The sequence below is a fragment of the Sus scrofa genome, chromosome 7 (assembly GCF_000003025.6).
Source record: "Sus scrofa isolate TJ Tabasco breed Duroc chromosome 7, Sscrofa11.1, whole genome shotgun sequence".
Lineage (NCBI taxonomy): Eukaryota > Metazoa > Chordata > Mammalia > Artiodactyla > Suidae > Sus > Sus scrofa.
The window spans coordinates 75,029,123-75,046,571 of NC_010449.5; the positions used below are offsets into that span (position 1 = coordinate 75,029,123).

The 17,449-nt window shown below is 55.3% G+C and overlaps 1 protein-coding gene across 1 annotated transcript; it reads left to right on the top strand.

The window, feature by feature from the left end:
• TGM1 (transglutaminase 1) lies at positions 1,001 to 16,035 on the top strand. The gene is made up of 15 exons (XM_021099206.1): positions 1,001 to 1,244; positions 1,925 to 2,248; positions 2,382 to 2,570; positions 3,519 to 3,767; positions 4,160 to 4,278; positions 4,386 to 4,493; positions 4,943 to 5,117; positions 5,523 to 5,661; positions 5,798 to 5,901; positions 8,474 to 8,562; positions 9,053 to 9,206; positions 9,311 to 9,592; positions 9,711 to 9,871; positions 10,467 to 10,603; positions 15,643 to 16,035. Exons 1-15 carry the CDS (start codon positions 1,220 to 1,222, stop codon positions 15,866 to 15,868), a joined length of 2,481 nt encoding a protein of 826 aa, XP_020954865.1. The 5' UTR covers positions 1,001 to 1,219; the 3' UTR covers positions 15,869 to 16,035.

Genomic DNA, 17,449 nt, shown 5'->3' on the forward strand with positions numbered 1-17,449 from the left:
CACTGATTTCTGTTCAGTGGCCCATGGGCAGAGCTGGCACAACAGCGGGATGGAGGGAAGAGACCCCAGCAATAGGCTCAGCCTTCTGGAAGATATCTGACCTTCTCCCTGTCTTGTTCTCTTGGTGGCCTCTCGGGTGGTTCTCCCAGTGTCAGGGTGGAGTTGTGGCAGGTGTCTGGAGCCGGTTGGTCAGGAATTCCCAGGAAGAATTCCAAGTTGGAGGACGCTGGACTCCAGCTGCCCAGCCTTTCAGTGAGAGAGAAGGGGGTTCTCTGCAGCCGGGAGAGGAGGCCTTAGTTCCAACCCGAGCCTCAGAGCAAAGGCCTAAGTCTCCAGACCCCCCAGGATGCGGGAGTGGGGGCAAAAGGGGTGAAAAACCAAGAGATTGCTCCTGCTCTGAACCTCCTAATCTCAAACTTGGAGGGGCACAGGAAACAGGGGGTGGGGGTTGTGGAGTAGCTAGAGGGAGAACGAGGAGCAGATGGTTGGTGGGATCATGGGACCTGGTAGAGCTGGCAGGTCAAGGGGTGTAGAGCTGGCAGGTCAAGGGGTGGCTGGTGGAGCCAGTCTGAGGGCCTGTCTGCTGATGTCACCAGTTTGGGATCCAGGGGCCTCTCAGGGCAGGATGAGTCCCAGAGCCAGGCCCATGGGCAGTTTCACAGGGGTGAGCCTGGCAGCTGGGACCTAAGAGACAGAGGCAGGAGCCTGAGCTTGGGGAACAAAGAGGGTCTGCCCGGCGGGGTGTGGGTGGAAGGGGCTCCCTGCCTCTTTGCCCTCAGAGCTTCTCCTCCCAGGAGAAGGGGTTGCTGACTCGCCCAGCCTGACTCGCGCAGCCTGACTCGCGCTCCCCTGGTGTGGGGTCCCTCACAGCCCTGCCCTCATCAAGGTGTTCCAACTAAGACCTGACAGACGCCGCCCCCTCTCTAGTCCGGCCGCACCCCGCATCAAGTAGGTTCTGGGTTCCTCGAAAGGGGAGAGAGGGCGGGGCAAAGCTTCATTCCCCAGCCCTGCAGACGCAGCCCCCGGAGGCTGGCCCCCTCCCGCAAGGGGGCATGGAGCAACCCCGCTTCCCCTACTTCCCAGAAGCTTGGCCCCGCCCTCCCCTTCTCATAAACCACTTGCCGGCCCGCCCCTCAATCCCACACCTTCCCTTGCTGCGGCAGCGTCTGTCCTGTCCCATCAGTCCCGTCCTGTTCCATCCCGGCCGCGGGACTCAGAGATGCCGTCGCCAACGCCTCCATCAGGTGAGCGGCTCCGACGGGCACTGGCACGGCGGTGTTGAGTCTTGGCGGGGGATGCGCCGAGGTCCGGTCCCAGCCTATCGGTCCCATCGGGGCTCCCCGAACTCCTAAGCTCCTTCCCCCGAGAGCCCGTCTCTTGGCATCTCGCACCGGCGCCTCCCAGCTGCTCCGCAGGGGTGTTTGACCCGACCTGGGGAATGCCAGGACCCCAAGTCACGAATGTCCCTCGCTTGTCTTCTGCAAGGAATCCTGGGTGGGGGATCTCTGCTAAGAAACGGTCCTTGAGGTGGTCAGCCCTGTATCTCTAGACTGAGGACCCGATGGATAGAGGGAGGTGCCCGGATGGTCCTTGCTGCTGGATTTTGAGACTGTGACGTGTCCACTCATTTCCTGGGATGGATCCTTGAGCAAGTTTCTTGATGGGCATCTGGTTTGGTGGATGCCTATGTGAGGGGAAGAAGGGGAAGACTCTTCTCTGTAATGTGTGAAGCTTCTCTAGATGAGTTTAAAGGGAGTCTGAGGAAGGTTTCTGGAAGGGTCTGAGGGAATCTCTGGATCAAGGTCAGATCATCTTGGTGCATCCAGCTGGGATGGAATCAGCTGGATGGAGGATTTCTGGGTGAGCTGACTAGGGCATCCTAGTCTGAATGGGTGATGAGAGCCGCCTTGCCTCTTGCACACAGGCACAACAGATGGTGCTCGTTCAGACGTGGGCCGCTGGGGTGGGAACCCCTGGCAGCCCCCCACCACACCTTCTCCGGAGCCGGAGCCAGAGCCAGACAGACGTTCTCGCCGAGATGGCCGTTCCTTCTGGGCTCGCTGCTGTGGCTGCTGCTCATGCAGGAATACAGATGATGACTGGGGACCTCGTGGAGACCGAGGGGCTGGCTCCAGGGATCGAGGGTCCGGCTCTGGGAGTCGAAGACCCGACTCCCGGGGCTCAGACTCCCGTCGGCCTGGTTCCCGGGGCAGCGGCGTGAACGCAGCTGGAGATGGCACCATCCGAGGTGAGGCCTGCCTGTCACATTGCCTGAGAACCTGTCTGAGAGTCATTCTGGCATCTCTGGGGGGCCCAGAGGCTAATGATGGGGGCCTGGACTCCCCCTGGGGTTTCACTGACATGGATCCCTGGCCTCGCAGAGGGCATGCTGGTGGTGAAGGGTGTGGATCTGCTGAGTTCCCGCTCGGATCAGAACCGCCGAGAGCACCATACAGATGAGTTTGAGTACGATGAGCTGATTATCCGCCGTGGTCAGCCTTTCTACATGGTCCTCCTCCTGTCTCGGCCCTACGAATCCTCTGATTATGTCGCCCTGGAGCTGCTCATTGGTCAGTGGGGCCTGCAGTGGGAGGGGCGAAGGCCCTAGGCAGGGCAGGGTGGGGGAAGGGGCTAGCTAACAGGGCTCCCTGGCCCAGGTATCAGGGTGAAAGAGGCATCTCTAGGCTCTAGGGACATACTTGTGTGTCCCCTGGGGTGCCTCGGGGGGGGGTCTTGATGTCCCTGTTTTCCAAAGCTCATCCTCCTCAAGCCTCTCAGGGCATCTGTCTCAAAATATTTTCTCTTTGGGTGCACCTCCTTCAGTGTGGCTGCCTTAATGTATCTTTCTTTCTGGATCTGCCCCTTCTTCCCCAGGGTGTGGCTCCGCTCTCTGTCCAACTCTGTCCCTCTATCTCTCTGCCCCCATGGCCCAGGGCAGGTGCCTTCCTCACTGCAGTGCTCAGTAACCAATGACTGCCTAGGCTGGTGATTATACTGCTGCCGGGGGCGGGCGACTCCTCATATCCTTTGATTAGAGCTTAACCTTGCCCACCCGAGTCTCTAATTTCCCAGGTACCCCCACCACCTCCAGCAGGGATGCCCTGGGCTCTGGAAGCTGCAGCCCCAGAGGGCGGATGGGGATGACCTTCAGGATGTGAACTGCTCTTTCATGTGGGACAGGAGCTCATAGGACCCAGCTAGAGTGGTTCTGATCCTTCAGCCCAGGTCCTGGGACAGACAGGCAGGCAGAGGGTGACCTTTTTCTGGTCTCATCTACCATCTCTGAGTTCAGTGTCAGGGGAACAGGTTTGGGATGTTGGACTAGAGCTCTGCCCTGACACGTGAGCCAGCATCGGGTGGGGACAGAGCTACTCTCAGACTGATCTGGGCAATGGCCCAATTCAGGGACACACACGGTGGCTCATACACATCCTGGGTGGGGCTGGGAGAAGTCCAAGTCTCCATTCCCCCCTCTTCAGGGAGGCTGCACCAGCTTATCGGGGCTTCCCTCCCTCCAGGAAACAACCCTGAAGTGGGCAAGGGCACACACATCATCATCCCAGTGGGCAAGGGGGGCAGTGGAGGCTGGAAGGCCCAGGTGACCAAGTCCAGTGGGCAGAATCTGAATCTGCGGGTCCACACCTCCCCCAACGCTATCATCGGCAAGTTTCAGTTCACGGTCCGCACACGCTCGGAAGCTGGCGAGTTCCAGTTGCCCTTTAACCCCCGCAATGAAATCTACATCCTCTTCAATCCCTGGTGCCCAGGTGAGCCTGCTGGAGTTAGGAGCAAGGCGTGGACAGGAGGGGTGGGCAAGTCAGGGTTTCCTTTCCCGGGATCTGCCTGCGTGCCTGGGTGCCTGGCCCTAGGAGACGCCAGCCTCCATTGTCCAGCTGAGGGGACCCAGATCCAGTGTAGAGAGGTGACCTACCCAGGGTCACAGAGCCTCACCTCTCCTGGGGAAGAGCCCTGGTTACAGCCACCCTTCTCCCACCATCTCTATCACACTGGCTCCATCCTTTCTGGGAGCAGTGTCATCAGGCTGGAGGTGTCCTTGCTCTTCCTCTGTGATCATGAGCCCTGCAGAATCAGCCCAGGGGCAGGTGGGACCCAGGGAGAGGGCTGGAGGGGACCAGGAATGTATGTTTTGGGGACACAGAGGACATCGTGTATGTGGACCACGAGGATTGGCGGCAGGAGTACGTGCTTAACGAGTCCGGGAGAATTTACTATGGGACTGAAGCACAGATTGGCGAGCGGACATGGAACTACGGCCAGGTATGGCTGGCCAGGGCCTGGTGCACTCGGAGGCACTAGAGGCAGGTGGAGCGGGGTGGGGGAGCAGGTGCTGGCCTAGGCATCACCTCTGTCCTTCCTCCCTCCAGTTTGACCACGGAGTGCTGGATGCCTGCCTGTACATCCTGGACCGGCGGGGCATGCCATATGCGGGCCGAGGGGACCCAGTCAGTGTCTCCCGGGTCATCTCTGCCATGGTGAGCACCCTCGTGTCTCTGATCCCTACTGTGTGTCTGCCTGCTGCCTCCCCTACCCCTCCTCCCCCATTCCTACCCTTTCTGATTCTTGGAGGACCCCAACCCTGTCCCTGCCCTTGCAAAGGATACTGTGGGCAGGGTCTCAGTCCTCTTGCCTCCCTTGCCTGCCCCCCACCGTCCCCTTCCTGGCTCCAGTCCCAGCTCTTGTGGAATGTAGGGCCAAACCCAAAACTTGGCACACCCAGGATTCACATTCCTGTGTCAGACTAGGGTGGGGGGAGGGGCAGAGGGCTCTGGGAGGGGAGGGCAGGGCTCCGGCTGCCCTGGGATCCTGAAACCTTTAGGGCTGAGGGATGGCTGCAGGGTCAGGGGCTGGGCTGGTGGCCACAGGGCAGGCAGGTCATGAGCCTCTCCTCCAACTCTGCCCCACCCCATCCTGTCCCCGGCAGGTGAACTCCTTGGATGACAATGGGGTCCTGATTGGGAACTGGTCTGGCGATTACTCCCGTGGCACCAACCCATCAGCGTGGGTGGGCAGCGTGGAGATCCTACTCAGCTATCTCCGCACCGGCTATTCTGTCCCCTATGGCCAGTGCTGGGTCTTTGCCGGTGTGACCACCACAGGTAGTGGAGGGATGGGACAGGAGCGGCCTGGGCTCCAGGAAGGAGGGAGGGAAGCAGGCTCCACCTTCAGGAGCCCAGCCCAGTTGTGGCTGCAGAGGGGGCAGGCCAGGCGGGGGTGGATGGTAGGTTGGCCTTAATTATCATTAATTAGTGTTAACAACCAAGAGAGGCCTAGAGGAGAGGAGGGAAAAGGGACAGGCAGGGACAAGGGCAGGCAGGTGGCCAGGCATCCCCTAACTTCCAGTACTCCCTGACCCAAAGACTTCCTGGTCCTAGTGACCCCTGACCCAGCTTGGCAACCCCAGTTGTCCTTGGCCCCCTGCTATTCCTGACCCAATGCCTGACTACCCTCTCACCCCTGACCTGGCCCCAGGCCCTGAACCCCAACCCTGGCCTTCCCCACAGTGCTGCGCTGCCTGGGCCTGGCCACCCGCACTGTCACCAACTTCAACTCTGCACATGACACGGACACATCCCTCACCATGGACATCTACTTTGATGAGAACATGAAGCCACTTGAGCACCTGAACCACGACTCTGTTTGGTGAGGGTGGGGTTAGGGCTGGGCTGCCCATCCCTGCTGAGGACCAGTGGCCCAAAGCCTGGATGCCCAGGGATGATGTGGAGGCCCTGGGAGTTGGGGGGGCTGCTCATGGAGCCCTCTGTCCACATCCATCCAGGAACTTCCACGTGTGGAATGACTGCTGGATGAAGAGGCCGGATCTGCCCTCAGGCTTCAACGGGTGGCAGGTTGTGGATGCCACACCCCAGGAGACCAGCAGTGGTGAGACGGGGCCCTGCCTGGACCCCACCTGGGGGCCCTCCCTCTCTCCCCAGCCTGGGTAACAAAGTCTGGTGTCCTGGATGGGGACTTTGAGCCAGGTCCCTTGACCCCACAGTTCTTCAGACAGGGCTCAGCAGAGCAATCACCAGGTGGCCCTTCATATATTTTCATCTGCATAACTAGCTGCCTACATTTTATTTATGTATGATCATTAATATTCTCAGATGGTTCAGAAGTCCAAAGACTCGAGAGAATTCAGTGAGAGGGTCCCTCAAATCCATTCTTCCCACTTGCTTTGTTACTTACATGTCCTGGAGATAATTCATTGCAGGACCTTTTTGTTTATGTGTACATTTTTTTTTGGCTCTTTTTTTTTTACCCCCTAGGGCCTCACCCACAGTATATGGAAGTTCTCAGGCTAGGGGTTGAATGGGAGCTGTAGCTGCTGACCTGCACCACAGCCACAGCAACTTGGGATCTGAGCTGTGTCTGCAACCTACACCACAATCAGGGCAATGCCAGATCCTTTAACCCACGGAGCAAGGCCAGGGATTGAACCCGCATCCTCGTTGATACTAGTCGGGTTTGTTTCTGCTGAGCCACAACAGGAACTTCTATATATACTTTTTTTTAAGCTTAAAAAGTCATTATTATAAGTGAAACCTGCCTGGGGGGGATATAGAATTGTATAACATAAAAGTTCCCCAATTTCTTTCAGGAGGTTTCTGTTTTGTTTTGAGAAAATTCTGAGTCCTACCCCAGACCTGATACATCAGACATCCTGAGAACCAACGCTAGGAATCTGCATTTTTAAGTTTCCCTGGTGATGTCACAAATCAGCTGGGTTTGGGATTTTCTCTAGGACTGGAGCATTAGGTCAGCAGCAGAGCAGACCCAGCTCCTGACTCGCTCTTTTTGACACATATTCTCGCTTTTCCACTGCTCGCCATGAGGTACAGTATGGAAAAAAATCAGGGTCATGTCGGTTCAAAGGAGAAAACAGCTTGTATAACGCAGTCCAGCCTAAAAGATAATCACTAATGACATAACCTACTAGTCCCTTTAGTTTCTGTAAAAATTAGACTTCCCGGGAGTTCCCGTTGTGGCTCAGTGGTTAACGAATTCGAGTACGAACCATGAGGTTGCGGGTTTGATCCCTGGCCTTGCTCAATGAGTTAAGGATCCAGCATTGCCATGAGCTGTGGTGAGGTCGCAGATGAGGCTCAAATCCTGCATTGCTGTGGCTCTGGTGTAGGCCGGCAGCTTCAGCTCCGATTAGACCCCTAGCCTGGGAACCCCCATATGCTGCGGGAGTGGCCCTAGAAAAGGCAAAAAGACCAAAAAAAAAAAATTAGACTTCCCATACCCTCTGTTCTCAAATGGGTCCCTCACCCACTTCCTACCTTAACACTCTGGCCCCAGGCAGCCACACCTGCCCTTCCTGCTGCCTCCCCCCCACACACACCTCGCTCTTCCTCACCCTGGGTCAGGTAGCCATCCCCTAGCCTACATTCCTCCTGTGGTCTCCTTCTCTCCCTCTCAATCTTCTCTGTGAACAGTGGCCCCTGAGTTGTGCAACCCAGTGATGCCTGCGATGCTGCAACAGCCTGGCAGCGGTCATCAGAGATCTGAGTTCCGGTCCCCACTCTGGGAGGTGGTGGGCTGGGCAGCAGTCAGGGGCTCAGAGGCCAGCCAGACCCAGAGTGGATTCCAGCTTGATCACTTCTTAGATATGTCATTTTAGGCCATTTCCTTGCACCTTTGGGCTTCGGTGTTCTTATTTGTGATGTGGAGATGAGATATACCATATAGGGTAGTTGGAAGACTCAAATAGGAAGTCATATTAGACTAGCAGCATGGCTGGAACGACTCAGTAAATATTGTAGCTACTCAGTAAATATTAGCTCTTTCCGGTCTCTCTATGTCCACTGTCTTATGAAATCCTGGCATCTGCTTTGCCTTGCTGAACCTGTTTCCCCATCTGTAAAAGGAGACCACGGTGCAAGGTATTTTCTAAGATGCTTTCCTGATTGATGGCCCTCACTTCCTGCTGTGCCCCCTCCTCCGTGTCAGCCCCTCACCTCCAGAAAACCTCCTGACCCGATGAGGACAGACTCTATTCCCCACCAACTCCCTTCCTACCTCCCCACAGAGAGAACACAGTGGGCCGTAGAGCTTAGGGATTGTTCTGGATCTTTCTGGAATGGTGACCAGGATGTCATTGCTCTCCCAGCTGGCAAGCAGAGCCACCCTGGGCTCTGGATTTGTCTTGATGCAGGATGGTGATGGGCGGGGGCAGGGGGTGGTCTTGACTTCACAGATGGCTGACACCCAGCTTCAGCCAGTGCAGGAAGTGTGCCAGTGGTTTGGTGACCAAGGCAGGCTTGTCCCCACGGTTGTCTCTGCCCCTCATCCCCCACCGGATGATGGGACCAAACAGAACCGAGCTCTCCTCCATTTGCCCTGCCTGAATTGGACTGGGTGGGGGCTGACCCCTGGTGACGGGCCCAGGACCTGGGGGTCCCCATCAGCCTCCTTGGGTCTCACCTCCGACCTGCCTTCACTCCCCCAGGCATCTTCTGCTGTGGCCCCTGCTCCGTGGAGTCCATCAAGAATGGCCTGGTCTACATGAAATACGACACGCCATTCATTTTTGCTGAGGTGAGGGTGATGCTCCAGGTGACTTCTTGGACAGCCTGGGGAGACCAGGGCACCAGCGTCGGTCCTGGGTTCTCTGGTCCTGACCTTACAGCTGGCCACCTCGGGCAAGTCACTCACCCTAAACTACCCTTAGTTTCCCCAACAGTAAAAGGGGAATAATAATGGCTGCCGTGCTTCCTGTGCTCAGGATCAAAAGAAATAATGGGGATGAAACTGCTTTGTAAATTGTAAAGTCAGCGAACACGCATGAGGGATTATTATTATTACTGTCAGATGCAGTGTAAGGAGCCTCCCAAACCAGCTTCTTCCCTGCTGTCCAGCCTTGTCTGGCTCAGCGTGGAAAGACCCAGTCTGGCTCTGCCAGGAAGCATCCATCCACCCTTTGCATCTAGTCCTCCCTGCAGTTCCGAGGATCAGGGGGAGGCAGCTGGGGTCAGGCCCACTCATTCCTGGCTCACCGCCCCCCCACACCACTGTACTGCCCCAACAGGTGAACAGTGACAAGGTTTACTGGCAGCGGCAGAACGATGGCAGCTTCAAGATCGTGTACGTGGAGGAGAAGGCCATTGGCACGCTCATTGTCACCAAGGCCATCGGCTCCCATATGCGAGAAGATGTCACCCACATCTATAAGCACCCGGAAGGTACAAGCCCCACCCCACCCCCCGGCCAGCTCTGGCCATGCCAAGTGTTCCTGCCGAGCGCTCACCTACCAGCTGTAACCTCGCCCTTGACCCTCAATCCCCAGGCTCCGAAGCAGAGAGGAAAGCAGTGGAGACAGCAGCTGCCCATGGCAGCAAACCCAATGTGTACGCCACCCGGGACTCGGCTGAGGATGTGGCCGTGCAGGTGGAGGCGCAGGACGCAGTGATGGGGCAGGACCTGACGGTCTGTGTGGTGCTGACCAACCGAGGTGGCAGCCGTCGCACTGTGAAGCTGCACCTCTACCTCTCCGTTACCTTCTACACTGGTGTCACTGGGTCCGTCTTTAAGGAGAGCAAGAAGGAAGTAGTGCTGGAGCCAGGGGCCTGTAAGTGCTCCTGCCCTAGCCCCTTGACGGCTGGGCACCCCGGGGCTGGGGGCATGGAGACCCAGGAGGCTGGGTCTGAGGAAGCAGGCCTTGGTGACGCCATGCCTCTTCCCCCCAGCGGAGCGGGTGACTATGCCCGTGGCCTACAAGGAGTACCAGCCCCACCTCGTGGACCAGGGGGCCATGCTGCTCAACGTCTCGGGCCACGTCAAGGAGAACGGGCAGGTGCTGGCCAAGCAGCACACCTTCCGTCTGCGCACCCCGGACCTCTCCCTCACGGTAGAGCAGCTGGCTGGGGCTGGGGGGGACCAGAGGGCAGGGGGAGGGGGCACCAGGCATGACGAGCAGCGGCAGGAGGTCAGGAGCTGGCTCTGGGCCCTTGGGCTTTGGTTTCCTCCTTTGCAGTCAGATCTCATATCCCTGATGGTGTGCTGGCTTCAATTGGGGAGTGAGTTGGAGTTTCCCCTCTGGCTTTGGGGGAGCCCTCTCTAGGGGGCAGAAATGTGGGCTTGGGGGTCTTTTTTTTGTTTTTAAGGGCCACACCCTCAGCATATGGAGCTTCCCAGGCTGGGGACTGAATTGGAGCCATAGCCACCGGCCTATGCCACAGCCACAGCATCGCCAGATCTGAGCCACATCTGTGACCTAGGCTGTAGCTTGCGGCAACACTGGATCCTTTAATCCACTGAACAAGGCAGGAATCAAACCTGTATCCTCATGGATACTAGTTGGGTTCTTAACCCCCCGAGCCACAATGGGAACTCCCAGGGTCAGGCAGGTCTTGATTCTAAGGAGCTTTTCCTTGCTGGTGGAGTGTCTGGTCCCATGAGTTTGGCCAACATCTCTGATGAAAGGGGACTTCTTTTTCTCTCAGTTATTGGGAGCAGCTGTGGTTGGCCAGGAGTGCGAAGTACAGATCGTCTTCAAGAACCCCCTGCCTGTCACCCTCACCAACGTCGTCTTCCGGCTGGAGGGCTCCGGGCTGCAGAGACCCAAGATCCTCAACGTTGGGTGAGTCCAGCCCTTCTTCCTGCCCCTGGCACTGCCCTTGCCTGCCTCCCAGGCTGCCTCAGGTCCCAGCTTTGCTTTCTCTCTGGATCGCCAAGGTTTGTCAGGGCCAGCCAGTGCTGAGAAGTCCTTCTGCGGGCAGCGCTGTGCTGTGTCCCTGCCCTACCTGCCTTACAAGCTCTTTGGGAACTAAAACCTCCCCTAGGAATCACTAGCAACTCATCACTACCATCTCCTAGCCCTCAGGAATTGAGCAGGCGCTTGCAGGAATATTACCTCATTTAGAGACCATAAAAACTCTTTAAAGTACATTAGAGGTCATCATATGATTAGCTTCAAGTCCGGGCTCCATCACTCACCCGCCATGTGCCCTGGGGCAAGTGACTGATTTCCTCTACACCTCAGTTTTCTTACCTGTAAAGTGGGGATAACAATAATACCTGGTCTGAGAGTCAGAGGAAACGTGCACATAGAGCACTGAGTGTGGCGCTCGGCAGTGTCAGTGGTAGCCCCCCACCCCACTGTCCATACAAGATGGGCAGCTGGCGGCCACGCCTCTCCGGGGCTCACAGCTCCAAAGGCGCAGGCGCCGAACTGCCCAACTGCCGCGGTGCGTACCACGCACCGGCTCTCAAGCTTGTGGCTGTGGCGGGGCTGTGAGGGACGCACAGCAGTTCCGGAGGAGATGACCCTGAGACTAGGGCCTTCAACCAGGCTGCCCGGGCCTGATCCCAGCCAGGCAAGGCTCCGCGCCCAGAATGCCTGCAGCCGTGTTCCTGGGCCTGTGCTGTCATCTCTGACACGAACCCACACATGCAAGATCAGCACAGAGGAAAGCAGAGAAGGCCAGAGGCTGACCTTTAAGATCAGCTTTCTGGGGACAGGGGCAGGCATTTCCCTCATTTGACAAAGAGCACCGGAGGGAGCTGGATAGGGAAGCTGGAGGGCCCCTGCCACCCTGCTCTTCCCTCTTCCCACACACAGCAGGCCCTACCAGGGGTGGCCTCCACTTTCGCTGACAGGCCAGAGCTGAGAAGGTTGCTGCCCTGCCCTTTGCCACAGCCTGGCTCCCGGGACGATGAGATGTGTCACAAAGGAGGGTTCTCCTTGTGTCCCCTTACAAGGATCTCTGGCAGCTTAGAGAGTGGAGCTTGGGCCTCCGATACAGCTTGCCTGCTGGTGTCTCTCACCCGCAGATGCAGAGGGAGGGGCCCCTGTCCTGAGGGACACCCAAAGGTGGACTCTGCTCAGCAGCCCCACCAGATCTTCTTATGCCGGTGGGGAGTAAGAACAGGATCAGTGCACTGAGCAGGGGAGCCCCAGCCTCTCTCTTCAGCTGTGGCTTGTGTGAGTCTCCCCCCACTTAAGGCCCCCCCCAAGTCTTCCCACAAGTGAAAGGGTTGGATGATGGCTTCCCAAAGCAGGTCCTCCCCGGGCATTCTGTGGCGCCTCAGCTGCAGTGAGCCCAGGCTGGGCCTCCAGGACAGCGGAGCGCCCTGAGGGGGAAGTTCCCTGGCTGCTGGTTTGGATATATTAGATTCCAAGATGGGCGTTCCTTTGCTCTCGTCTGCACATCAAAGGCTGAGGTATGGAACCCCATTATAGCATAAGGTGTTCCACCCAGCCCTAATAAACATTCCAGAACCTACTCTTCCAGATGGCCATTGTCACCACCAAAGCAGTCCCCAGGAGAGGCTGGAAGTCTCTCCAAACCCTTCTCGGGAATTCCCCCCAGAACCTGAATCATATTCTCTAGAATGTCCCTGGGTGACCTTCCAAAGGGGTGGATTTGACTTTGGGGAAACAGCCTCAAGTCACTTAGAACTAAGACTAATTAATAAGGTAAGTGATCAAGGTGGGTAATGATGCCTTTTTCAATCAGAAATGAAGCTTGGCTCTAAAGGAGGGACCGTGACTCGTCTGAGTGCGCATGTGCACCCAACCAGGTGCACATGATGTGTGTGTGGTTTTAAATGGCTGTGAAGGAAAATCTGAGAGGAGTTTTTTAAAATGTTCAGTGTAGTTGAGCAAGTACATAATTGGAGGATAATGCTAATGTGGATGTTTAAGTTTTCTGGTGTCCTTGTTAGGGAGCTGGTTTTATGACCCTCCCTCACAGGCACATTCCAGCATTAGCAGCTGATGCGCTTGGCATATATTTGCCAACTGGGGTGCAACAAAAGTCTCGCCGGACACCTAAGCCCAGGGTAGAGAGAGATCTTGATATCCCTAGCTGGAACCAGGAGGGCAGCCTCTCTTGGAAATAATGTTATAGGTAAAGGCTAGGCCCTGGGCAGAGCTTCCTCGCCTGCCCGCTTGCCTCCCTCACAAAGTCCTATCTTAATAAATCTATTTCAGGAGTTCCCATCATGGCTCAGCAGTAACGAACCCAACTAGGAACCATGAGGATGTGGGTTCGATACCTGGCCTTGCTCAGTGGGTTAAGGATCCAGCATTGCCGTGAACCATGGTATAGGTCACAGATGCAGCTCGGATCCTGAGTTTCTGTGGCTGTGGCTTAGGCCAGCAGATGTAGCTCTGATTAGACCCCTAGCCTGGGAACTTCCATATGCTGCAGGTACGGTCCTAAAACGCAAAAACAAACAAACAAAAAACAAAAAACCTATTTCTTTTTTTCCCTTTTTTTTGGTCTTTTTAGGACCACGCATGTGGCATATGGAAGTTCCCAGGCTAGGGGTCAAATTGGAGCTGCAGCCACCGGCCACAGCCACAACCACAACAATGCCAGATCCAAGCCTACACCACAGCTCACGGCAACACTGGATGCTTAACCCATTGAGCAAGGTCAAGGATCAAACCCATGTCCTCATGGATATTAGTTGAGTTCATTGCCACAGAGTCACAATGGGAACTCCAGTAAATCTATTTCTTGTCTATCAAAAAAAAAAAAAAAAAAAAAAAAAAAAAAAGCCAGGCTCTGAAATAGTACAGTTCAATTAGAGTATGGGTGAAATAGACTATTGAAGGCTTATCTGAACCTAAACAACCTTTAACCTTGTATCTATGGAAAAGTGGGCACAATTAAAAACACAAAGACCATTTGATCCCACCCCTCATTTTACCTCTGCTTCCATGTTACACCAGAAAGTGAGGATCATGGGAGTTCCCATAGTGGCTCAGCCATAACAAACCCAGTTAGTATCCATGAGGACACGGGTTCGATCCCTGGCCTCGATCACTGGTTAAGGAACCGGCATTGCTCTGAGCTGTGGTGTTGTTCGCAGACATGGCTTGGATCCCGTGTTGCTGTGGCTGTGGTGTAGGCCGGCAGTTATAGCTCTGATTCAACCCCTAGCCCAGGAACTTTCATATGCTGCGGGTGTGGTCCTAAAAAGACAAAAAAAAAAAGATCAGGAATGATCAATAACTTGTCTGAAGCCATACAGTTAACAGTGGTAGAAGGAGTACAGAGGAGTCCAGGGAGCCTTGAAACAGGCTCCAAGCTAAGTGTTTCACCCCAAGGAGAACTCATTCTCAATACTGGGGTGTTGGTTCATTCCCTTGGAGGACTGTGGTGTTTGGACAGAGTCTGGCTGCAGAGGTGATCCCCAAGGCAGACTCAGGTTGAGCAAGCAGCCAGAGGTAAGGGCTTAGGGCAGAGTCAGGAAAGGACTGAGGCTAACAGGTATGAGTAGGTGTAACAGAAATGCAATCACAGCAGTGCATAGGCACACACACAGATGGCTGGAAGAGCTCAGAGAAGGGTGAGACTGACTCTGAGGGCAGGAGGTGCTCCAGGGAGCCCTCACCGAGGAGGCAGTGTAAGCCTGGAGGCAGCCCAGGGCAAAGTATGAAAACAGAGGTGGTTCAAGGGAGAGAAGGAGCCCGGTGGGGCTGCTGGGCAGGAGAAATTGTGGAAGATGAGGAGGCCATGCAGGGTGAGTCAGAGTGAGCCTGTGTGTCAGGTTAGGGAGCTGCAGTTTCATCTATCTCATAAGCACCACGGAGGCCAAGGCCTTGAAGGGCTCCGTTCACCTCTGAGTGGTTGGAGAGTAGAATGTGAGATGAGATGGGAGGCAAGGAGGCCAGTTAGAAGGTTGGTGAATTTGTGATTCCCAGAGGGGTAGTCTGGGACTAGATTTTCAGAGGTCCATGGAAAGGGAGAAAATACACTGGTGTGTGTGTGTGTTGAGTGAGAGAGTGAGAAACATGTGCTGATGTACACACACGGAGTATATGTCAGTTTGACCATACTAATTGTCATTCTTGGGAAGGACTTTACCTTTTTTTTTTTTTTTTTTTTTTTTTTTTTTTTTTGAGATAACATCCTTCTGAAAGATGACCATAGCAGAGAATAATTAACTTTCTTCCACTTTCTTCCTTGGCAAACCTGAAAGTATTTGGCAATACCATGTTGAGCTGCAAAGTCCCATTTTAAAATTTCTTTGTCCTTGGGGTTCCCTTTGTGGCTCAGCAGTTAACCAACTCGACTAGGATCCACAAGGATTCGGGTTCGAGCCCTGGCCTCGCTCAGTGGGTTAAGGATCTGGTGTTGCCGTGAGCTGTGGTGTAGGTCGAAGATGCAGCTTGGATCCCATGTTGCTGTGGCTGTGGTATAGACCAGCAGCTGCAGCTCCGATTCGACCCCTAGCCTGGGAACCTCCATATGCTGAGGGTGTGGCCCTAAAAAGCAAAAAAAAAAAAAAAAAAGTTTCCTCATTCTCAGAAACCTTACAGGAGACTGAGATGATCTGGTTGGGGCAGGATTATTGGTGATGGAGAGGAGGGGCCGCAGTGCCGCAGTCTTTGTCCAGATGTTTGTGGGAGCAGAGGGGGAGAAGTGCTGGAGGCTGAGGAGACTTCCAGCTTCAGCAGCTGGGTAGGTGGCCACTGATCTGGCGTTGCAGAGGCAGCCTTGTCCTAGTTGGTTGGTAGGTTGACAGGTCGTGGGTGTGGAGATTCCACCTGAGCCCAGAAATGCCTGAAGGGCTCCACCTTCTGCTCCTTCTTTCCTGGCTGCCCTATCAGCCCTTAGTACACCCCCAGTGACCCCAGGCCCCTGACCCTATCTCTTCCCACAGGGACATTGGGGGCAACGAGACAGTGACACTGCGCCAGACGTTTGTGCCTGTGAGACCAGGCCCCCGCCAGCTCATCGCCAGCTTGGACAGCCCACAGCTCTCCCAGGTGCATGGTGTCATCCAGGTGGATGTGGCCCCAGCCGCTGGAGGTGGGGTCTTCTCAGATGCCAGAGGCAACAGTCGCTCAGGAGAGACCATCCCTATGGCATCTCGAGGTGAGGCTTAGCCCTCCACCAGGACCAACGGGACTGGAGTCAGATGAGCAAGGACTCTGCCTTAAGACAGGGGCCCACTGCAGAGCAGCTCCCCCCGGACGCAGGTGGGGAGACCGGGGCACCTGGGGAGGAGCCAATCCCACGTGCACGGATGCTAATAAACTGTTTTTTAATGAAGCTGTTCTTCTGTCCATCTGTCAGTCTATGCCAGACCAAGGAGTGTGCCCCATGGCTTGTCCTGGGGATGCATTTGGCGTTTCCAACACTCCTGGTTCTAAGAAGCATGGCTGGCAGTTCAGCGATGTTACCACTCAGCAGCTGCTGAGGCGGGGCTGCTGGGCATCGGGACGGCCTCCAGTGCTTGCCTGACCAGTCTCCCCCCACCCCAGGGCTGCTAACCAAAGCCCTTTGCAAGCTCCCTGAGCTGGATGGGACTGCCCTCTCTATGGCATGCCCTGTGGGACAGCAGGACCCAGATGGGCACACATCTGAGATAGAAATAGTCTGGAGTTCTCTCTGAGCAAAAGCCACATTCCCATATTTATCTTCAAATACTCTTGTCTGAGAATTTTTACAAAAGAAATATGTGTTGGAGTTCCCATCATGGTGCAACGGAAACAATCCGACTAGGAGCCATGAGGTTGCAGGTTCGATCCCTGGCCTCTCTCAGTGGGTTAAGGATTCCAGCGTTGCCCTGAGCTGTGGTGTAGGTCACAGATGTGGCTCGGATCTGATGTTGCTGTGGCTGTGGTATAGGGTGGCAGCTGCATCTCCGATTAGACCCCTAGCCTGGGAACCTCCATATTGTGCAGGTGCGGCCCTAAAAAGACAAAAAGACAAAAAAAAAAGTAGTATGTGTTCAGTGTTAAGAAAATATAGAAATTTGTAAGGCAGAAAATAACAATTATCTTCAACCCCACCATGTACAGAAAGTAACTATTAATGATGTGTGTCTCATATGCCGCTCTTCCCTCCACATAGCCACTGGTGAGCATTCTCCTACAGCATTAAATATTCTTTGAAAACATCATGTTTAGAGACTAGACAAGAGACTAGGCTTCCAGGTCACCCGCTGGCCCTCCCAGGTCTCTGGCTGCCCTTCTCAGTCTCCTCAGCTGGTGCCTCTGCCTCTGCTCAGACTTGGAGTGTTGGGGTGACTCGGGCTTCCACCCCAGGCTCTCTCTCATCCAGCCATGCTCTGCCAAAGTGAGCATTGCTAACCTCCCAAAATTGTGTGTTTTCCGTGAGCCTCAAACTTGTACATTTACTGCCTTCTCGGTATCTCTGTTGGATGTCTCATAGACACCACAAGTGTAACACGTCCAAGGTCAAGCTTCTAACCCCCAGCATATACTCTCCTGCAGACTCCCTTACCTCAACAAATGGTACCTGCATCTTTCCAGTTTCTTGGGCCCAAACTCTTAGAGTCATCCTTGTCTCCTTTCTTTCTCTCGCATCCCACGTTTCATCTGTCAGCAAATCTTGCTGGGTCTCTCTCTCATCCATAGGTGTCCAGAATCTGACCACTCCTTGTCATCTCAGCAGCTACCACCACCAGAGCTGCCGTCATCTCTCAGCTGGACTGTTTTACC